This window comes from Ictalurus punctatus, chromosome 25, assembly GCF_001660625.3.
Source record: "Ictalurus punctatus breed USDA103 chromosome 25, Coco_2.0, whole genome shotgun sequence".
Lineage (NCBI taxonomy): Eukaryota > Metazoa > Chordata > Actinopteri > Siluriformes > Ictaluridae > Ictalurus > Ictalurus punctatus.
The window spans coordinates 11,511,055-11,535,336 of record NC_030440.2 but is presented as its reverse complement, the minus strand read 5'-3'; the positions used below and the strand labels follow the sequence as shown (position 1 = coordinate 11,535,336).

The 24,282-nt window shown below is 40.6% G+C and overlaps 1 protein-coding gene across 4 annotated transcripts; it reads left to right on the top strand.

Annotated features, from left to right (window-relative positions):
• The first annotated feature begins 1,579 nt into the window (after positions 1–1,579).
• Positions 1,580–23,251, top strand: pdgfra (platelet-derived growth factor receptor, alpha polypeptide). 4 transcript variants are annotated; one of them, XM_017456284.3, is made up of 29 exons: positions 1,580–1,834; positions 4,585–4,663; positions 4,797–5,081; positions 5,590–5,835; positions 5,913–6,058; positions 7,035–7,197; positions 7,983–8,172; positions 8,405–8,520; positions 8,713–9,003; positions 9,272–9,535; positions 9,636–9,766; positions 9,976–10,144; positions 10,859–11,048; positions 11,317–11,432; positions 11,777–11,903; positions 12,195–12,391; positions 13,721–13,815; positions 14,232–14,364; positions 15,358–15,462; positions 15,607–15,717; positions 15,872–16,025; positions 16,159–16,319; positions 16,888–17,000; positions 17,826–17,948; positions 18,089–18,200; positions 18,359–18,458; positions 18,545–18,650; positions 19,536–19,774; positions 20,810–23,251. In XM_017456284.3, the coding sequence occupies exons 2-29, from the start codon at positions 4,606–4,608 to the stop codon at positions 20,955–20,957; spliced, it is 4,389 nt and encodes a 1,462-aa protein (XP_017311773.1). In that variant the 5' UTR covers positions 1,580–1,834; positions 4,585–4,605; the 3' UTR covers positions 20,958–23,251. The 4 variants fall into 4 exon arrangements, with proteins under 4 accessions (XP_017311773.1, XP_017311769.1, XP_017311771.1 ...); XM_017456280.3 differs by having other exon boundaries at positions 1,581–1,827; XM_017456282.3 differs by lacking the exon at positions 1,580–1,834 and adding an exon at positions 2,077–3,285.
• Positions 23,252–24,282: the final 1,031 nt, after the last annotated feature.

Genomic DNA, 24,282 nt, shown 5'->3' with positions numbered 1-24,282 from the left:
CGTCGAGCAAGCGGAGGCGCGCGTGCGTCTTTGCGAGTTGTGCTGCTCACTTCGGCGCGCATAAATTGCTCCAAGATGCGCTGCAGATTAAGGTAAAATTGCGTCGCTTTAAAGCCAGGCGACTGTAGTTCAGGACTCGGAGATTAGAAGCCTTTGTTTTGGACAAAGGAGAACAAGGAGCCCTGTTCTCTTTGCGCGCCCCTTCTGCAAGGACATGTGGAAGTAATTGTCCCGTGCGCGAGTGGAGCGGAGTGCGCGGTGCGTCTCACGCTGAGGGGCCGCCGCAGGGCGAAGGAGCTGCACTGGAGCTTAGCCAGTGGAGACGCGGCGTCTCCGCCCACACACGGGGGACAGTCTGCTGGTCAGTTAGGGCTCGACGAAGGCACTTCAAAATGTAGTCGTAGCTGTGCGGCTTCCTTCTAAGGAAACAAAAACAAACCTGACCAACACTCTGAAAAATAAAGATTCAGATTAGAATCCAAAAAAGATTTTTTTTTCTTAACCTGATGCGATAGGAGAACGCCTTTAAGTTGCACAAAGAATCTTTTACTTTCAAGTTCTTTAGAGAACCAATACACCACTCCGAAGAACCTATAATCAATAATCAATAACGTCTTTTAATCTCCAAACAACCATATATAGCTCAACTCAAGATCCCTGTACAATGAAAAAAAATGGTTCTTGACAAGAAGAAGGTTCTTTGCAGAATCTATGGAGAACCATTAAAGAAGCTATATTTTTAAGAGTGAAAGATAAAATCGTTTCTTTCTTCTTTTTTTATTATAAAAAGTGAGGAAGAATCAATTTATTACACTGGCTTAACATTTTAATTGAATAACCATGATAAGGAAGGTAAAATTCTGAAATATATTAGAAAAAGAAGAAAAAAAAAAACCCAGACATATAGAAATCAGAGACAGAGAGAGAGAGAGCGAGAGAGAGCAAGAGAGACTGATTGTTTCTGATGTTATAGCGCCCCCTGTACCCATTAAAGTGTTCATATGGCACTAGTCTGGCACAAGTTCACCTGCTTTTCATTACCGCGCCTTCAAAATGTGGCTTCAACTTAAAATAAATACAAAATTAAGACCCCATTCTTCATCATTCGCAAACCTAGGCTTGCAACATAACCCGAAAATCTAAGCTGACAACCAGACTCCTGGACAACAAATAATAGGCTATATTTTATATTCCTTGAAGCAAGAATAGTGCTGCTTGATCTAGAATTGATCTGGCTGTACACTGGTTTCCACTAGTATGCAAGCACTTACATACAGTGCATAGTGAGGCCCCTGGATTCATTATGTTTATAAACTGCTCCTATTATAGATTACAGAAAGCGTCCTCTCGAACTGGTGCAAAAACATGAAAAGACATTTTTCTTCCTTTTTGAATTTTTTTTTTTTTCATGAGCTTCTTCTAAAGTGCAGCGTTCAGAGAAATCCGATTCCTCTGCTAGGACTCTTACTTTGAAAAAAGAATGGGAGGGGGCGCTTCCTAAGAGTTATTTAGAATTTGAGCCAGATTATTAGTTCTCCGGGAAGGATGGACTGTAGGGCTGAATCAATTAGAGGGCGCAGCGGCGGTGCCGGCGCATGAGAGAGAGAGAGAGAGAGAGAGAGAGTGCAAACACTCCACACACACACGCACACATGCACGCACACTTACATACATACGCACTGAAGATTAGAAGCGCTACAAAAGTAAGGAGGACCCTTACCAGTGCTCAGTGGAGAGTTGTCCAGGAGTACAGCCATTCAACTTGTTTTTGTTTTGTTTTGTTTTTTTCTTTCATCGAGGGAACACACAAAGGGATTTGTAAAAAAGGTATTGTGTGAGTAAATTGGTTTGATTACACTAATTGGCTCCCCATGTTTTTTTTCCCCCCTCTCAAACAATAGCCTCTTGTGCTTTTTTCATTCCTTCCAAAAAGACATACATTAGCTGAGTAAATTCCAATTTATATTTGCTTTCTATTCTTTCATAATCTATAAACAAGATAGAAACACTTTAATTAATTAATTAATTAATTAAGTAGACAAATAATTTCCCAGCATTTTAGCATTTTCTCAACCAAAACAAGGGTATTGGATTTAATCTAATAATTTCATGGGTTTTATCGAGAAAGCCTTTTTCCCCTCCACGTCCATCCACTTCTGGGATTTTTTTGCGTTTGAGCGCACTGCAGGATTTCCCCGCTTCTGAGTTTGATGTTCACCCCAACTTCTGCGCGCAGCCCAAGGCGGATTTACGGGCATTTCGGAGTTTCGCATATGGTCTCCAGTCCGAGCTCAGGGATTGAAAAGCGGCTCGGCTCCAGCGCGCAGCTGGGGGTGCCATCCTGTATCTAATGGCAAACACATTTCACCCTCTATACCAGCTTGATTCCCATTGACATGGAATGCGCCCGAGTATGGAATATCTTACATCTGGAGCAATTTGCGCAGATATATTTCTTCCACCTATAAAGAATATAAACTCCGGATAAATCCTTTCACAGATTCAGTGCGGCTTTGGATGCTTGAAGTATGCAACACTTGGATGAAAACCGTGGATGACTTCGCATGCATTTCTTTCTTTTTTTTTTTTTCTTCAGATTTCCCCCCTGCTCCTCTGAAGCGTTACAGTGTACGCTACACTTTGAAGAGGACTTCACGGCCACGTATACGACCAGTGGTGCCATCTGTTTGATTAAAGCAATTTCTGCGCATTGCAGAACTACACTATCTTTGGATGAACTTTTCCTCTGTATTCCCATGGAGCATGTGGGATTTGGTTAAACAGGAGAGATAACGACAGAGGATGGTACATTGTAACATTCCACTCTCAGCTGTTGCCCCAGAGTGTCAGGGCGCGCAAATTCACGGCTTTTGGGCAAAACAGATGCGCATCTGCGCGTTGGAGGAATGCTGTCGGTGGGCGATAGGAGAGCGGGTGGAGATGGAGGTGGAGGTGGGGGAGTGCGGACTGAGGGTCTGTCCGAGATCTGAGCCTTCTTTACTCTGGAACTAAAACCACTCTCCTATCCCATTCCTTTGGGTTCGAGCGGGACCGTTGTGCGCGGCATTGTTAAACGGATAAGGAGCGTTTCGGATTCCCAAACCCGTGTTTTAAACACCCAGAGGACAGAGGACTCGTTTTAATTGCAGCTGGATTGGCCAAGGACCATTACTCCTACCCGAGTACTGCTCAAACAAGGGCTGTAAAGAAATTCAGGCACTCCTCTGCCTCCATGGATGGAAACACAAAGGATAAGCTATGTACAAAACCGACCATCATCTATACGTAATAAAGCAATACTTTTCTTTAGTTATGTAGCAGGCTGCTTTTATACACAGTTATATATATATGTAGACATGATCAAATGACGCAAACCGCCTTTCCAGAGATTAAACGTAATTAAATAGCCTACACTGCCTAATTGACACACGGATGTTTACCAAAGGCCATACTTAAGTAAGAATGAGATGTTAGCTATCTCACAGAGAGCGGCTTTCTGTCTCTCGAGCGCTGATGAGATCCAGCGGGGGTCCAGAGCAGACAAACAGATAAAACAGAGACGCGCGGAATGTCCGATTGCAACCACTCTGGGGTATTTTCCCCCCTGATAAGGACTAGTTTGATTATAAGAACTAGCCTTTGCGAAGATGAACAGACAAGATTACTGCTTGGAATAATTACTGTCTCACATTTTGGTACGAAACGTGAAGAAAAAAAAGAACAAAAAACCCTCATTTACAATTTTATACCAACTTACATTCTATTTATCGAGTTTGTAATGACTAAGGCGAATAGCCTATCTAGTAGCATTTATAAATTTGTATATTGTTTTAATTAAATGATACAGTTAAAAATAATAATAATTCAGATATCTAAAGAGACAAAAAGTTGATGCACTTGGATAATTCAAGACATTCTATCGTCCGTAGAAACGACTGCGATTAATTTGCCGCTCTGTGAAAACCCTGGAGTGTGTCGCCCCCTAGCGAGTGCAGTGAGATGATCTTCTCCATTGTGTGACTGGCGTCCTGTGATTCCGCAGCGACCGGAGGTTTTATGGACATTCCTTTGAAGAAGACATTTTCTGACGTCGATTTAATGCATTCTTAAACAAGACCCGAATCTATGGCTCCGTTTACACCTGGTATTAGCATCAGATCAGCGTGAAGCACAAAGTGTAGCCTAAATGTATTCCACATATTCCACACCAAAATGTGGTCGGGATTTTTATAAAAAATATTTTTGGTCCGTTTTTTTCTCATTCTGAGACAGTCTGGTTTAATTTGTAAATTTTTTCTAAATAAGAAGCCCACAATGTGAACACTGTAAAATTCTTGTAAAATGTGGTATGAACATCTTCATCAACCTTAGATATTCATAATACTGTTTTGTGGCGTTCATACAGTCCAAGAAATTTAATTTTTGGAATATAATTCTGTAACTGATTGTAATTCTGTGTCACCCAGATGGCTCGCAGATGTGTTTAACATAGGCCATTGTAATGCGTATCAATTGCAAAACCTAACCCTTCTCTCTCTCTCTCTCTCTCTCTCTCTCTCTCTCTCTCTCTCTCTCTCATTTCAGCTGAACACAACTTAAGCAACAATGTGGATACTGAAGACACATCTCCTTTTGGGGGTTGTCCTCTTTGGAATATTGCAAAGTAAGTTTTTTTTGTTTTGTTTTTTTTAAAGAAAAGAAAACTAAATGCTTATTTGCAGCAACCCTGAGTGTTGTTTAGTCTCCTGAATAAAGCCAACAGAAAACAATGGTTATCTTGTGTACATGTTCTGTAGATGTGGCGTGTGAATTGCATCATCCTTTCATCGTTTCGGACACAAACGAGTTCGTGTTAGAGCTGCACTCCATGTTTAACATCAGCTGCACAGGGAAGAAAGACGTCATCTGGGAAGAGCCACTACCAGTCAACACACACGTGCTGCCCGGGTATTACATGACCACACTGCTGATTGACGGTGCCGAGGCTCATCACACCAGAGAGTACACGTGCGTTTACCAGAGCCCAGATATAGAGCAGGCAAACACGGAGGACATAGCCAGCATCTACATTTTTGTCCCAGGCAAGTATTAACAACGGTCTAAAGTCAGTATGATGGAGGTGTTTTGTCAATTAGTGTAGTAGCCTACTGTATGAAATAGTGAAATTAGCCTAAATTAGAGTTCAATCAAGTCAGTTTAATACATTTTAGAATTTTATCTAAAAAAAAGAAAAATAGTAGCTTGTCTATAAAAGTCATCTGCAAAATAACGTCAGTCATAGCTGGACTTATGAGTTGACCCTGTTTGTAGAAATTTAGAAAATGTAAAACTGTAACTCTGTACCAGTAGAGTCAATCCTTTTCTCAGCAAAAACTCAATATCTTTTGTATTAAGTGATATAGTGATAAATAAAGTGATATTATTTAGTATTTAAAAATCAATTTAGTATTTAAGTAGTATTTAAACTTACACAGATTACCACTGGTAAATAAGTCGAGCCTGATGAGATGTATGACAATCTACAAATGTTATTTAGTTTTTGTATTTTCCTATACAACATTGGATGCTAACCTCCTGATATGTTTTCAGACCCTCAAGTTCCATTCGTTCCTGGGGATTCGACGGAGGTCTCCCGGTATAACATTCCTTGCCGCGTTACAGATCCCAAATCTGTTGTGATTCTACGGAGTCTACCAAGTGGAGTTGAGCTCCCATATCACTATGAACAGAAGTATGGATTTCTTGGCTACTTTCCTCTTGGCGAGTACGTGTGTGAGACCGTTGTGAATGGTACAACGGTCCCTAGCGTGGTGTACACAGTGAAGGACATGTCAAGTAAGCCTAAGTTCACATTCCAATTAGGAATCATTTTATTTGACTGCTGCTAACTGTGTGTGTGTGTGTGTGTTCAGATATGTTTAATGTGCCGGAGAAGGATTTCAGTGTGGAACTGACAGCCAGTCAGGAGGAAATAAAAGTGGGAGAAGCTTTTAACCTGACCTGCACGGTTCCACCTGGCGCTCTCTATGTCCAGGAGTGGTTGCATCTCAGTAAAGAGGTAAGGGAACGTTATTTTCCTATCCCACCCATGCACTCTCCCACTTGTTGGTCCCACAACGCCTTGCTCTTTCTTCATTTCTCTGCTAAGGAGAAGGTACATACTGAATGACAGCCAACAAATCATTGGAGAGCAAAACTTTACTCTCTGGCGCATCTCTGTTTTGAAGCAGGCTTTGCGCGTTCGTGTGTGTGTGTGTGTGTGCGTGTGTGTGTGCGCGTGCGCGTGCGTGTGTGCGTGCGTGTGCGTGCGTGTGTGTGTGTGAGACAAAATGAGTGTGTGACTGCATGTCAGTGAAAGATTAAAGGAGGACTTTTAGTGCTGACCATTTGCTCGAGTGTTTATGAGGGGGTTTGTCAGTGTGTGGGGTTTGATGCATCTCCAAAACTTTCTCAGCTATTCCTCAGTGTCTTTCATCCCTAAAGGGATATTGTAGCAAAATTTTTATATATATATATATATATATATATATATATATATATATATATATATATATATATATATATTGTATGTGATTAGAATGATAATTATAGTAAATTGTGTTTCCCTGTGCTCTGATATGAGCCATATACATATACAGTTGTGCTTGTATGGGATCGCTTTCACTGGCTGTTTAGACAGTTTATTAGAGAAACTCACTCTAGAAGCACCAGAGCTGAGATAGCAACTCTTTTTTCAGCCTCCTGGACAGATTTATTTCTGCTGACAGATAGACGCTCTCCCAAGCCCCACATGCTGAAGCCAGTGCCAGACTTGGAGATAGCCAGATCGAAAGAAAGACTAAAGCAGATCTTTTATGCAGGATATTTTAGCATACCTAAGGTAGATGACAGAGAGTGAGCGAACTATATATGGACTGTTCACTATATGCACTATATATATATATATATATATATATATATATATATATATATATATATATATATATATATAAGTGAATGGTTTGTATTTCTGTTTCACTTTGACCCAACCCCAGGCTGTAGGTGCTATTCAGAAGAAGGAGACCTACCCTGATAAGGTTTTATATATCCTCAGTATCCCACATGCCTCAACGAATGACACTGGCTTCTACGAATGCTCAGTCACAGAGCAGTCCAGCGGCAAGACCCACTCCTCCCAAGTATCCATCATTGTCCATGGTAACAATCTGCTTCTTGCTTGATTATCCTGCACCTCTGTATTCTCCATGCAAAGCTACTGGAGGAAATGAATGAAACAGATGTGTACTGGGGCCCTGACAGACCAAGCCAACATCAAAGTACTAGCGACAACCAAGTTTCACTCATTGTCCCTTTACCCCTCGCATTGTTTTGAAAGGTGCAGTCGAACACTCCAAAAACTACATATGTACCGTCTGTGCCCGTATGATAACATCATCATACCAAGAGGGAGCAGTAGCAGATTATGCAAAAACATTTGTCTAAAATCTCCAACCAATATTCATAATAGTATGCCCAAATTGTACACCACCCTATCAATATCAGTACCTATAGTAGTATACCAATTCAATATACTGTTTACTGATGAGGTCTGACGTTTTGGACAAAACAGAATAGCCTATCTATCACTTTTATACCACTGTAGGTCTGCTAATATTTTAAACAGTTTAGCTGTTTAAAACCTACAGTAAAGGTAGGTACAAGAGATGAGCAGTTGATAAATATTGTATATGCTCCTCTAAAGCCAATCAGAGGACTCTTTTTTTCTGCCAGCCTTTGATACCATTTCAGCCTGCTCAGTTGTTAATGAGTGCTAATAAGGATTAGCACCTATGGGCAGGACATACCTGAAAAACCTCATGTGGTGGCTGGTGACCAAGGCTTGATGATATCCAGTAGATAATAGTTGGCTTGGTGTATCATGGCCCCTTTCTTTTCAGTTCAGATTCTCTTTTTCACTCACTCTTCTTCCCTCTGGGTTACAGAGGGTTCTTTTGTTATTCTGGATCACAGTGGGATTGGAACAATAGAAACCATCCCTTTCGTGGAGAAGGCTGAATTCACCATTTACATTCATTCTGATGGTGTTCCCAAGGTCACGTGGTTCAAAGATGACCATGTATTGAATAGTAATTATATAATAACAACCAAGACCACTCTTCTAGGAGACAGAAGGTAAAGTTAGACATGATTCACCAGAACATCACACTTATGACCATTGCTTTATCAGTGCTTGTATTTTCTCAGGATGTTAGCTGTTGGTTGAGGACATTTAGATCTCTATGATCTCTATGAGAAATCTGATTCATTGAAATTTGACACGGTGTTACAATATTCTGTACGTCAACGGTCAGAAAGCCTGATGGAATTTCACTGTCCGCTGAAAGTTCATGTCTGTTCCATCAAGGTACGAGAGTGTTTTAATTCTGCGACACCCTGTAGAAGATGACAGTGGAACATATAAGATTACAGCGTCACTCGGCTCACAGAGAAAAGAGTTTTCCTTCAAACTCTATGTTGAAGGTAATCTCCTATCCATTCCTTTTGCTATATGCTGTAGATACTTTATTTGTGCACAGACTGGCTGATGTAGTGATACATTTACTTTGATATGACATTTTCAATGTAGTGGAGCAATCCAACCATGGTACTGATGTCTGTCCTAGTTTTCTAGAAATCGGGCTTATGTAGTAATTGTATGTGTGTCCACTCCAGCTGGTGAGCCCCAGATAACACAGCCCATGCTTGCTCCGGTAATCTGGCCCAGGAACAAGACCATGGTGGTGTTCCTTCACTCCATGTTTAGACTGACATGTCGCGGCCAAGCAGAAGTGTTCTGGAAAGGTCCCGTCTCCCTTGACAAGCAGAAGTCGGATGACAAGAGAGGCCTGTTCATTTCCACGGTGACTGTGGACAGTGCTACTGCAACACACACCGGAGAATACATCTGTTTGTACAAGAATGAGAATCAGACTGACAAGAGCAGCATCTACATCTTTGTGCCAGGTATGGATCGACAGAGAGAAAGTGGTAGTGAAAAAGAGGTGACCGGACACAGGACACTGTGATTATGTAAACTTGCACTGATGGTGTTATGTAAACTTGTATTTGACTACATTTGTATTTTCTTGCTACAAATTTGACTGAATTTTGCTTTCCTTCTTTAGAATGTGGCTGCATTTGTCTGCACATCCTGGTTTGCAAAAAAAATTTAAGCCAAACTTTAAAAATATTCCTCTCTTTCTCTCTCTCTCTCTCATCATGCTAACTCCAGATCCGGACATGCTGTTCGTGCCCCTGCCGCCCTATGGGCACCATGTGCTAAAGAGCCCAGATGAGATGGAGATTCCATGCCGCGTGTCTGATCCGAATGCTCATGTGACGCTGTTCCATGTTGAGACTCAGCAGGTTCTGTCCACCAACTATGACAGCAAGAAGGGTTTTCTAGGCAACTTCACACCTGGGACATATGTGTGTCAGGCCATTGTGGATGGAGAAGAGCATGAGAGCGACGCGTACATTGTCCATGGCTGGACAGGTAAGGCTATACATGTTTGGGACCAAACTTGACCTAGGTTCAAATATCAAATTTATGTTAGTATACATCTCTTGCTCTCTTTCTCTTTCATATTGTTCAGTGGGCTCAGGGCTGCACGTAGAGCTTAAGGCAGAGAAGAAGGCTCTGCTGGTTGGGGAAACCCTCATTGTAAACTGTGTAGCCAATGGCAGTGACTTGCTAGATCAACAATGGAAGTATCCTGGAAAAATGGTGAGAGTCAAATATTCCACAAACTTTCCAACCAAGTTCCATTTATGATTGTAAGCGTGTTCTGGTGGTTATATGGGCAATAACTGTACAATATTATCTCAGATATTACCATTTTAATATTACAACTAGGTTTCCCGCCCAGATGCATAATATTCACATTTTCTTTGCTTAATTAATGATGGATTTCTCTCTCTGTCTCTCTCTGTCAGGCGGATCGTGGTAAGACGACACTAAAGGAGAACAAAAAAGATCAGGAGATCTATTACACCCTGACTGTGCCCGATGCTAGAACTAAAGACAGTGGAACTTATGCCTGTTCCATCAGTGACATTATGAGCAATGAGAGCCAAATCAAAGAGCTCACCATTACTGTCTATGGTACAGTACAGATAACTCTAATACACAGTTTTATGCATGGTACATACAGTATATACTGTATACAGACAGGAGACATTGACATTGTTTCCCTTCATTATCTTATTAGAGAGAAGCATCACTGCCAATCAGTAAAAAGTCACTGTCTATCTTCTGTCTATCCTGATGAGAGTGCTCTCTTTTAGGATGACAATGCCCCCACTGATAGGGCACGAGATCTGTACGAAAATGACATATATCAAATGCTATGGCCATCACAGTCACCAGATCTGAGCCCAGTTGAGCACATATGGGAGACATCTTCATCAAAACAGTAGTTGAGGGAATATGTTTTAGATGAACAGTGTTCATCGTTCCAGCACAGGTTCAAAGACGTGCACTGGAAGGATGCTTGCGATAGATTTAGACACTTTACATCAGTATTTCCTTTCATTTGTCACCCATCTGAGTTCCAGTTAAATACACTGGAATTTAAAACTCTAACTGGTGTTATGTATGTGAACTGAGAAATGTTTGTGTGAAACAGTTCAGCTGTCTCTTTGTCTTTACAGTGAATACAATGCAATTGCACGTGATTTCTGTTGAGAGTTTGGGAAATGTGTCTAGAAAGCAGTGTATTCTTTAGTTTGCATTTCTATGTTATAATTGTGAACTGAACGTTCCACGCTATTCCTGTTTGTTGATGTATACTTTACTCTTCTATCCCAAACCCTCCAGAGAGGGAGTTTGTATCTCTAGATCCAATGTTTGGCCATGTGGAGACAGCCAAACTGAACGATGTTCAGGAGTTCCGGGTGGACATTGAGGCTTTTCCTGAACCTAAGGTCACGTGGTGGAAGGATGGCGTTGTATTGGGTGATATTGCTGCAGAGTTTACTACCTCCCTTCAGACGATCAACGAGACAAGGTTAGACACCTAGGACACACGCGATTTGACGTAACACAAGCGCTTTTGGAGTGAGGCTCAGATAACTCATTTGCAAAAAGATTTAACTCTAAATGTGACCTAGTTGAGGGACATTCAGTGCATGCATTCACATTAACATTCAATTTCTACTATACTTGGAGGTGTTTTTGTATAAAGTGTGTTCATTTACTAATAATTTCAATATGCCTGCATGCACATAACCTACGTGTGTGTGTGTGTGTGTGTGTGTGTGTGTATGTGTGTGTAGGTACCAGAGCACTCTCACTCTGATTAGAGCTAAGGCTGAGGACAGTGGCAATTACACGGTGCAAGCTGTGATAGGCAACCAGGCTGCAAGCTACTCGTTCAACCTTCAGGTGAAAGGTAAAATCCAGAAATGTTTGCAGCCTTGTCATTTCCCTTGTGTCTGTCTTTTCACTTTGTTCTGAATTTGCAGGGGTTTCAGTCACAACTTTATTTTCATGCATTTGCATGCGTATTTTTCTTTTGACTGCCCGTGCATCCTTTCTTTGTCCATTCGCTTTCTGTTTTGCCTGCATTTTCATATATGTTAGAACTTTAAGAGAATATTAAATTTCTCTTAATCTGTTTTATTTTAGTGGTTCTGAATGTTATTGTCTTATATGGCTTTGTAAAGTATATGTAGTAGACTATGTAGCTGTGTGGATCTCTGCTAATAGTAATGCATTCCTGTATGTGTACTATAGTTCCTGCTATAATCGTGGACCTGCTAGACCTGCACCATGGCTCAGAAACAGGCCAGGCTGTGGTGTGTATAGCCAGAGGATCTCCCGTCCCTGAGGTGGAGTGGTACATCTGTAAAAACATTAAACAGTAAGTATGACTGAGACTTGCTCTTCTCGCTATAACTGCAACAGTTCTCTTTTTTTCTCTTTCATTTCATCTTTTGTTTTTTGTTTTGCACCACAAGTTCCTTCCTTTTCTTTCATTTGTTCAGGTGTTTTTTATTCCACACATACACTTTCGGTAGTGTTTCTATAAATAAATTGTCTATAAATTGTCACATTTAATGAGCAAAAATGACATCTCAATCAATGTCAATGACAGTGTGACAAAAGCATATGTGACATCATCACATTCACCTCTTATTTCCTTATTCCTTAGGTGTTCCAATGACTCAACCGAGTGGTCACCTCTTCAGACCAACACCACTGGCATCACCATTGATGCACACATAGACCAGGACAACCAGTTGGAGAGTCAGGTGATCTTTGGACATCTGGAGAACACGCTGGCTGTGCGCTGCCTGGCACGGAACGAGATGGTCGCTGTGTCCCGTGAGATCAAACTGGTGGCCAATGGTGAGATTCTTCATCATCCCGTGGCTCTCATAGGCTGACTACATTTCTCTTCAGGAAAATTACTAATTGTTTTTGCAAGACATTTAACACAATACTGTCTAATGTAGGGTTAATGACAATCATTTTTAACTCCTTCGATCAGTTACTGATCTCAAAAATAAGCATTTTATGTTAAAGACATGGACCAGCCTAGACCAGTAGTTCTCAAAGCGGGGTTAAAGGGTTGGTGGTGGTGGAAATCCCAACCCACATTTTCAAATTTATATATTTAGGGGTCCAAGCACAAAAGTCAACTGAGATGGAATGTGTTCTAATGATGGAAAATTAAGGATTTGAAAGCTGTATGGCTCCATAAAATATTATTTGGCAAATTTAAAAAATATTCATGAATAAATCCAAACTCAGAGGTCCATCGAGTTTATTTTTTACAGTTAGCTGGGTCTCTGGCTACACCACTGAAATAAACAACTTTGTTAAGTGTCAGTCACAAACACAAGCAATCAACAGCTGTGGCTCAGGTGGTAGAGCGGGTTGTCCACTAATCATAGGCTTGGCGGTTCGATTCCCGGCCCACATGACTGCACATGCCAAAGTGTTCTTGGACAAAACTCTGAACCCCAAGTTGCTCCTAATGGCAAATTACTGCCTTGCATGGCAGTTCTGCTACCATTGTTGTGAGTGTTTGTGTGAATGGGTGAATGAGAACGAGTGTAAAGCACTTTGTAGAACCAATAAGGTTAAAAAAGGGCTATATAAATGCAGACCACTTACCATCAACGCTTTCCTCAATGTTCATCATACTATTCACATTTGTGCCATTGTCAGTGTCATATCTTCACCCAGCTACTTCTATATACCATTGTGTGCGTGCATGTGCGTGCGTGTGTGTGTTTCAGGAAGGGCAACTCTGTTCTACCAAAAGTTACACTTTGCTGATAACCCTTACATCTGTTAGCATCATTCTGTCAGGCTCCCCATGTAGTAAACTTCTGATAGGTTCCCCATGTGGCCCTTCTGAAAGGGAAATCCATATGCCATATGCCCTTTTGGTTTATCCATTCAGTGTCTATGGGCCAATTTTTCGAAATAGCTGAGTTACACGGTAAATCATTTATCCAAATTTAGTGTGCACTTCAAGATGGTACAATGTAATTGTAATTAATGAAGTAATGAAGATATTAAAAGACTTAATTTATATTCAATCATAGACAATATCCAAATACATGATTAGATTAGCAAAATCAATTATTTATAGGTTTCCTAATTCTCAAAATGACTAAACTATCAAGTTAGAATTTGCTCTTATGCCAACGGCGGTGATGTGTTCAGGTCCGCACTCAGAGCTCACTGTGGCGGCTGCTGTTCTGGTGCTGTTGGTTATTGTCATCATCTCCCTCATTGTGCTGGTCATTATCTGGAAACAGGTACACACTTCCACAGTCATTTTTTTTTAGTCACTCAAAATGCATTCACTCACTCACTCACTCAATCCATCACAAACGATTCACTATATTCAGCCATTCATCCCAGTGCTTGTTTACAGTGTAATTTGCTTCACTTTAATTCACTCACTCAATTCATAATTTGCTTTTTTTTTTATTCATTCATTGAAACACCTGTTTACTTTTTCACTCTGTCTGATTTCAAGGCACCCAAACAAAGACTTTGTGACTGTAATCTCTCCCCTGCTGCTCCAGGATAAATACGGCTTTAGATTTTGTACACTGTGTTAACCATTACACAAATTTCTAAATATATTTTATACTGTGCGGTATTAAACTCTGTTCTCAGCTCAAAAACGTATCAATCTACAAACCTATCCCATCTATGTGCATTTCAGAAGCCACGTTATGAGATCAGGTGGCGGGTCATTGAGTCAGTGAGTCCAGATGGGCACGAGTATATCTATGTGGATCCCATGCAGCTGCCCTACGACACACGCTGGGAATTCCCACGTGATGGCCTTGTCCTTGGTGAGTCAAAAGATGTTCCACCCTCCTCCCTCTGGCTCTTTAACTTGTGGTGATGTAATCGAATGGATTGTGGTCAGGTGTGTTGGCTTGTTTCAGTATGCGGTTTGTTCAGCCTTGTGATACCAGCATTGTCAAGCTGTGGTGTGTGGGTGTGTGTGTCTGCACAGCGGTCACTTGGTGGGTTCACAGTGGATGTGATCAAAGGTGGTTTTTCTTTACATTAAAGTCCTAGTCGTGTAGTCGAACAGTCACAGATGTCGTGCTGGCTTGCCTTGTGTTGCCCCGTTGAGCCAGATTTTTGGAGGCACCACAGAGCCTTAAGAAGCCCTCAGACAGAATGTAAAGAAAATCTTCTGGTGAAAAAGCTTTTTACATAAAAGGGAAAGGATGCAGAAATTCAAAAACGGAATCATCTACTGCATGTGAAATTTAACCCTGTGAATTCACCAACATGCAAAGTGTGAATAGAAAACAAGATTTAGCCAGGCCATGGTCTTGAAAAATAGACCAACTATTGATTATTATGTAGCAATTACAGTACCCTTGACTTGCATCTGCCAATGCAGATGTATCAGACTGTGAAATGTTTAACATACAGGTGGAATCAATTGGTTGAGAGTCAAATCTCATTTGGTATTTCTTGAAATGACTTGGTATTATTTGGTTATTATAAGCAACCCCCCAACATTCCGGCAGCTTCCACTAAAATAACGGCTCCAAAATATCTCCCTAAATCCTGTGGATTACCAACCTCCAGCTTGTCAGGACAGTCAAAATGATTTACATGGCGTTGCTTGAACGAGAATTCAGGCGTGTTTTTTGGGGTGTGGCTTTGGAGGAAATACTGTAGGGAGGGATTATATTTGTTTAAACTTTGAGTTTCAAAACAGCCTCGGCTAACTTTCACCCAAAGCACTGACCATATCGGTGGAAGGTGTGAAACTTTGCATATGCTAAACAAGCATATGATTTCACTGTGAATGTCTTTCACAGGCCGTATTCTGGGCTCAGGGGCCTTTGGGAAGGTGGTGGAAGGCACTGCGTATGGACTCAGTCGTTCTCAGCCAGTAATGAAGGTCGCAGTGAAGATGCTCAAACGTGAGTTAGCTTGCACACTTATAGAGAAAAAAACACAGCAAAGAAAAATGCTTCATCAATCTTATCGAGCTTTATTTGATGTGCACTAATTTATGCGGCACTTATGTGTTTCATTGGTTGGTTGATTTTTGATTGGTCCCTTAGCAACGGCTCGCTCCAGTGAGAAACAAGCACTGATGTCAGAGCTGAAGATCATGACTCACCTGGGCCCCCACCTCAACATTGTCAACCTGCTCGGTGCATGCACCAAATCAGGTACACAAACACAACATAGCTATACAAAAACTGTATACACATATACACACACACACGAGCACAAAAGTGTTCAGTATTCATTAGGACTTGGGAGTGTGTGGGCAGATCTGTGGCTGAGATATACACCCCCCCCCCCCCAACCCCCTTCTCTCAGGTCCTATCTACATCATTACCGAGTACTGTTTTTATGGAGACCTGGTGAACTACCTGCATAAGAACAGAGACAGCTTCCTGAGCCGACAGGCTGAGAAGGGCAAGAAGGACCTGGACATCTTTGGCATCAATCCAGCTGATGAGAGCAGCAGAAGGTCAGTGCGCACACGCATGCATGCACATATACACACACACAAGCTCCAGCTTATTCAGAGGATTGACAGCTAGTTTTCAGCTAGTCATGATAAAGTAATGTTACCGTGTGTGTGTGTGTGTGTTTGCCCTCAGTTATGTGATCCTGTCGTTTGAGGAAAAAGGAGACTACGTGGATATGAAGCAGGCAGACACAATGCAGTATGTCCCCATGTTGGAGAGGAGCAACGCCTCCAAATACTTCGACCTTCAGAGAGATGACTATGATCACCCTCCCTCTCACAAACACATCAACGGTAAAACACACAGTCAGCAAAACTCGCTCTCACAAACGGCCCACAAAAACAAACTCATTCTTTCATGCACATGGACGTGACACAAACTTCCTTGGATCAGAAAACATTGTAGCAGTGAGATATTTTTCTTTCACTTTTTGCCCGAGCGTTTTATTTGTTTTGGAGTCTTCCTTCGTTTTCTTCAGTTTTCCCTGTTCAGTTTGGCTTGCTTGCATCTGGTTTGACTTGGCAATAACTTTTTAAACTCACACACACCCACACATCTGCATACACACTGATGTTTTGGCTGCAACCGTGAAGGCGTCCACCCTTGTTTCTGAGTATATGATGCATTGCACTCCGTGCACCCTGCATTTACTGGAGATAATTGTAGTATGTGGGGTTTGCTGCATGCTTCACCCAGCCATTTCAAGGACCTATATGAGCAGCTCTTCAAAAATGTACTCGCACCTCATGTACAACAGTCCAAGCCGTATTGCCCACACCTTCAAAGGGAAGCTAGTATGTCTAACTTGGACTCTGTGTGTCTGTGTGTGTGTGTGTGTGTGTGTGTGTGTGTGTCCAACAGAAAGTGAGGTAGAAAAGCTTCTCTCTGATGACTCAGAGCGCTTGACCACAATGGATCTTCTTAGCTTCACCTATCAAGTGGCCAGAGGGATGGAGTTCCTGGCCTCCAAAAATGTGAGTCTAAAATGATAACTGATGCTGGCTGTGTAACAATGATAAACTTTACAGAAGCTATTAGTTGGCTTGATTTTAATAATGATTGCCCTCAGACTGGCTCTCAAAACATTTTTGAGAGTTTTAGCTAAAATGTTATATTAAATGGGTTCCAGATCTACTAGTTAGAAATTCAAACTCCACCACAGAAAATTGTTGTTTTCTTTGTTTCAAACTGAAACACTTTAGTTTACATACTCTAACTGCTATATACACACGCACACACCAATCCTTAAGGGATGCAACCGTTGCTCCAGCCAATGTTTTGTGAAACTCCCAACTGACCTGTTTAAATTGTGGGGTTGGGGTGGCTTGAGAAAAGCCCAAACACTCAGAATAGAACATAAGAGCGTGTTTCTGTACATTATGACATGTTATTAAACTATGATATTGCATATTACAAAAATATGCTATTAGAGGACCACACATCAGGTATGAATTTAGTTTCGTGGGCATTTAAATGCTTCCAGAAGAGTTTCCAAGATAATCCAGCAGATTTACTGGTTTTTTGGAGGGGTTTCTTTTATTTTTTCAGACCACCTTTACAGAGAAGCTGTAATATAATGACAAATTGTAATATAATGAAAAATGGAAGCTGTAATATAATGACAAATATTGAATGGACAGAGAATTAAACAATATATGAATTTCAGATCAATTTGTTTAGGTATGGTAGCACTGTGTGGCCATTGAGACAACAGTCAAAGAATTGATCAAACTCTTTCAGATTGATGGAAAGATGGAAAGAGCCTATAACTGGTTTTGATGTCTCTCTGTTATATACAGTGTGTTCACAGAGATTTGGCAGCTCGAAATGTTCTGCTGTCTCAGGGGAAGATTGTGAAGATCTGTGACTTTGGGCTGGCCAGGGACATCATGCACGACAACAACTATGTGTCCAAAGGAAGTGTAAGTGTCTCGTCTTCTTTGCTATGCTTTTCTGTGTTGAATGTTTCCTACATAAGAATACATTGGCCTACATAAGCATGCATTGTGGTGTTGAAGTATGTTTCTTCTCTCTCTCTATCTCTCGCTCTATACATAAACAGACCTTCCTGCCAGTAAAATGGATGGCCCCTGAGAGCATCTTTGATAACCTGTACACCACTCTGAGTGATGTCTGGTCTTACGGCATTTTATTGTGGGAGATCTTTTCTCTGGGTATATAATCAGTTTCTGTCTATATCTTTTGAAGATTCATTGGTGATCTCCTTTTTAGACAAATACCTGATTGAGAAGAAGCCAAGAAAGGATTCTATTCTGAATTCAAAATATCATCCTTTTTTTAATCTTTATATTTGATATGTATATGTATGCAGGCGGGACCCCTTATCCTGGCATGGTTGTGGACTCCAGCTTCTATAACAAAATCAAGAGTGGCTACAGGATGGCCAAACCTGAACACGCTTCCAGTGATGTGTAGGTTCAGCTTAACAACAAATTGGTATTTTTTTTTGAGTATTGCAAGCTTTCCTGCCTGATTGTCAATGCTTGTGTCAATGTAGTTATGAGCTGATGGTGAAGTGCTGGAACAATGAGCCAGATAAGAGACCCTCTTTCCACAGTCTGAGTGAGAGTGTGGCCACCCTGCTGCCCTGCGGATACAAGAGGGTAAGATCTAGTGGACCAGTTGGTTCTATATGTAATCTTTAGGCATTTGTACTGAATCCTTTTCCTATTTTTGCCTCTGTTCTTGTTGCTGCTTCTCTCAATTTCCCTCATCCATGAACTTTGAACTTGGGTGCATCAGTAATCATGTCACTCTGCCTAGCTTCCTGTTTCCTGTGGTATTAATTCAGTTTGTCAGCCTGAGCACACAGACTAGGTGTGTAACGCTCTGTAACAGCTATTAGTATGCTAATGCTCCAACTGGCTAACACCCGACAGGACCAAATCCACCCAGAGCGTACGCTTGTTAGCCATAATGACCTTCCTAAACATGTGCCACACACAACACTTCAAAACACAAGTTTCCTAGAGTCACATGGCCAGGGGCTAACTAGATTCTGTAATAGCACCTTGGGAAGGGGTGTGGTGGGAAATGTGGTTCTTTATAGGTTTTTCCGAATCCTTGCAGAACCACAGAGCGGGTGTGTAAATGGAACAGAGCTATGTTTATAGCAGTGTTTAAGGGAATATACTGGAGAATATAGAGACCACTAAAGCTGATCCAACTTCCTTCCCTATTTCCTTCAAACATTTTGAAAGACAGGAGCACATTTTAATGCTGTAATGGCAGATATAATCTAGCAATTAGATCTCAAATAGCTCTTGCTGAAGTACATCACTGGTAGCATGGTCTAGAGCAGGGCTATCCAATCTTATCCAGAAAGGGCCACTGTGGGTGCAGGTTTTCATTCCAACCAAGCAGAAGGTCTAGAGTTTGTGAAACACAAATCTTATTACATGAGCTCATCCTAAATATTAGACAGGAAAAACATATGAATGCGTCGAAATTGGTCAGCTGTCTAAAAAGAGGTGTTTGTGTCTGTGCAGAGCTATGAGCGTGTAAATAACGACTTCCTGAAGAGCGACCACCCGGCGGTGACCCGCGTGCAGTGTGTGCAGAGCGATGAGACCTATTTGGGTGTGGCCTATAAGAACCAGTGCAAGATGAGAGAGCGTGAAAGCGGCTTCGAGGAGCAGAGACTGAGCTCAGACAGTGGCTACATCATCCCTCTGCCTGACCTTGAACCCCTTTCCGACGAAGAATACACCAAAAGGAACCGTCACAGGTAGGCAGCCCATACCAGCTGTTCATTTATAAAACATAGACTATTTATTATAATCGGTAAAAATGGAACAAACTACACTGTAGTTCATATATTAATAAAAGCACTGTAATAATAGTGGACTGAGTTTTGAATGGTCTGATATTGCAGACACGTTTCTGAGAAAGGTGTACATATGTATATAAATGTATTTGGTCAGAAATGTGGACAGATAGTTGGATTAAATACCTGCCTAAATTATATTTCAACTGTGAATCAATTAAATAACTAAATGAAACTTACATTCCTGACTATATGAGATGCGATATTGAAATATATCAAGATAGCAAACACTGGGAAAAAAAATCACACCGGACAATAATGACAGGGACGTCCTGAAGTCCTTTAATGCAACAGAAATTTGTGAACGTCTGCAATTTTTTATTTATTAATGAACACTTGTAGTGAACAATTGTAGTTTTGATTTGTTTATAGTTACATTTAATGTTCCACAAAAACAAGTTAGTTCCTGTTCTCACTTACATTATAGCAGCTATTAACAGTCGTTTAATGACCAGCCTCTTTTTCTCACCCTTGAAATGAATAACAAGTCAAAACCACAGCTTTTCATGTTATTGAGAAACTGGAAAGTCCTGCAAAGGCACCTGGAAATGTGGAAAGCTGTTACAAAGCACTGATACTGGAGACTCCTTCCATCAATGTGAAATAAACATCTCCTTACAAAGCTTCGCCATGTCAATGAGTGTACTCTGTTAAATAATAGCACATTTCTTTTTAAAAAAAACAAACAAAACAAAAACAACCTAGTCTATTATTATTCCCTGAGAATGAGTGAGTGGTTACTATAGAAACAATAACAGATTAGAATGAGCACATTATTAAAAACCTAGGATTTGAATTACAACCAGCACTGAAAAGGAATGAACACCTTCTGACCAATCAAATTCAAGAATTCGACAGCATGTCCAGGCCAATCGTTATTATTACGTTTGTGAAACAGTAAAATAATGAATGAACTGTGAAAACGTGTGTTTGCAGCTCTCAGACATCTGAGGAGAGCGCTATAGAGACCGGCTCGAGCAGCTCCACCCTGCCCAAGCGGGAGGGAGAGACCCTGGAGGACATTACGCTGCTGGATGAGATGTGCCTGGACTCGGGAGATCTGGTGGAGGACAGCTTCCTGTGAGAGATGGAAAGAGAAAAAGAGAGGATGAGAGAGACCCTGTTTAGCAATTCATCCGAAAGGGAGGAGGAGGAGAGAAGGGCTAAAATGCGAGCGTCAATACAAGAACTCTTCAGAATAGCCCTTTTCTATCTCCCACCTGTTCTCTGAACTCTTGCTCCCGTGTCATCCACCTGCCCCTAGAATCCTCAGAGGAAAAAAAAAGATTCTTCACAGCCTGGATGTCCTGTAAAGGTCAGCTATAATTAGAGACAGCGTCCTCTACTGGTTCGGAGGACTTTCTGGGTACTCAAACTATGAGGAATTAAGGAAATAATACAGAATATTAACATTTTTGTATAGAAGTTTATTTTGATGGGCATTCAGAACAGTGAATTAAGCAGGAATGTATCAAGACCTGAGCGTACTATTGTATTCTCCATTATCAGTTTATTTACCAATGAGTCAGTCTGTGCTTCCAATGACCACTACACCTGAACAAATGAACTGACCTGACGCAATTTATTTCCATTCACATCCATTTTCTAACACGTTGCACAAACACAAACTTTTGACTAAATATTTAGATCCTTTAGCTGATACATACAGTATATTGTCCGAGATGCAATAAGTGCAGCAGTTTTTAAATTTTTTATTTTTTTTTAAAAGTGTAATAGTTTGTGAATATTGGGGAGGGAAGGGGAAAGTCTTTATGGTTCTAAATGAAGAAAACAGCAATAATGTTTTGACTTTTATATGGCACACAAACCTCACCCCATTGCAGTACAACCGTACCAAAGCGTGGACCAAAGATTAAACATTCTGTTCAATGTGTTGAGCAGAAGCAAAGGCAATATCGCCATTGATGACCAATAAGTACATTTTCTACCAGTGTTATAGTACACAGGAACTGTGTTTTTACCCTGTGGCAGCGATGAACTAATCACCTCAATGAGAGGAGAAACTTGTGGTAGCTTGATTGGCCTTTAAAGGTCAAATTTTCACAATAAGCTGGAATGTTTTGTTGCTGTGTATAACAATGTACCATAATCATCTGTTTACTATTTGCATAATCTAAACCAAATGACATATTATATTGGCTGGTTTAGATGTTGTACCCAAAGGTTCCCTTTCATCCTTTCAGCTTTTTGTTAAAGCTTTAGATCTGTACCATAGTAGCAAAATAACCGTAGTAATATTGTAGAGAGAGGGAAGACATCTTGAATGTAGTTGTCTAGTATTTCATATTATAAGATTACAATAACCCAAATATTATTAAACCTATTTCTAGACATTTTCTACACATTTGAAGGTTAAATTGTCTTATACAGTTGGTAGTTAATTATGCTTCTTGCTAGACATACTTAAATGCTTAAAATATATAAATATATATTTTTAAATGTGAAATTAGTTTTAAAAAATACTCTCTCATATATATATATATATATATATAATGTATGTATATATGTATATGTATGTCTAGAAATAGGTTTATTAATCTTATATTTGCTTTACTGTAGTCTCATAATTGGATAAATTAGATAAATTTGATATCTATATTCAAGATATTTTCAACGTCATTTTTTGCATTGAGAGGTTTTGTGATATTCATATAAAATTACTAATATGCATAAGATGTTGAGCTCCAGACAATCTTGACCTTCTGTTCTGTTCCTGAGCATTGATGCTGGACTATGGAGCGTAAAACCCCGGTATTCCAGGTTTTTCATTTATGTAAACTGAAACACAGGTACACCAGCAAATGTCCAGCTTCAGTGCATGTAAAGTCTAAAGCCAATTTCCATCTCCCCTATATCATGTACAGTCGTCCTGAAACCTTGTAGAGAGTTTCTGTGTAGCTAGTTTGATGTTATACATCACTGCACGGATTAAATGCGTTTCCAATGTATAGTTTATCATCCAGCAATCCACTGCCTCCCTCTGAGCATATATCCTCTGTGATCTACTCTATGGGAATGAAGGAAGAGAAAAAAAACCTGTTGCACTTTTTAGACCCTTCTTTTGTTGCTTTTATCTGTCATTCTATGTTTGTTTGAAGAGTTTATATGATTTAGCAAATACATTTGATGAGATTTATTTGGCTTTAAAATGCTTCCAGTTTCTGAAGACAGCAAACTGAGTGTTGTACAGGAAGAGATGGTTAATAGAAGGCCGGTAAGAATTATACTCCATGGTACAGTATGTGTAATAATAGGTAGTTACTCTCAGTACAAGACGTTATTCTCCTGTTTTTATTATGCGTTATGTCTGTCCATTCAGATGATTTATATTTCAATAAATGAGATTTAATAATGTGATTTGTTTTCCATTTGGTATTTTGTCTTTTGGTGTGTGTGTGTGTGTGTGTGTGTGTGTGTGTGTGTGTGTGTGTGTGTGTGTGTGTGCTTGCATGCGTGTGTGTGTATGTTTTTATATCTTAGCAGGTACAAAATGTCCCCACAAAAACTGGTTTTCACTTGTGGGGACATTTCACTTGTAGCCAAGTGAAATTAGTCCACCTTTGCTATTATAATATCTTCCACTCTTCTGGGAAGGCTTGCCACTAGATTTGGAGTGTGGCTATGAGGATTTGTGTTCATTCAACTACAAGAGCATTAGTGAGATCAGGCACTCATGAGGTCTGGGGTGCAGTCGGTGTTCCAGTTCATCCCAAAGGTGTTCGGTGGGGTTGAGGTCAGGACTCTGTGCAGGACACACGAGTTCTTTCACTCCAACCTTAACATACCATGTCTTCATGGAGCTCGCATTGTACACAGGATCATGCTGGAACAGGTTTGGCCTCTCAGTTCCAGTGATGGGAAATTGGAATACTACAGCAAACAGAGACATCCTATACAATTGTGTGCTTCCCACTTTCTGGCACCAGTTTGGGGAAGAACCACATATGGGTGTGATGGTCAGGTGTCCACATACTGTACTTTTGACCATATAGTGTAGCATCTCCATCCCTCTCGCTCTCTCTGTATCTCTGTATCAGGATAGACATTCATGGTCTTGTACATGGTCATGTACTTAGGCTGGAATAACATGGGGCATCCTGAATGCAGTGTTTGCATGTAAGTGCAATTTGCATAAGTGTTGATTTATACTTATTTAATATCGCCATATGTAATATTTAATATTGCCATATGTAATATATATCCTGAGTGGAATAAAACCTATACTGGAGTGATATTTTTTAAAACAAACATACGTAGGCTGCTATATTTCTAGCTCATTGTTATTCGTTGCTATACACCCATGGTTATTACTTTGCCTTGTATGCCTAAAGGGGAAGTGGAAGCTCAGTGGTTAAGATGTTGGACTACTAATCAAATGTAAAGGTTCA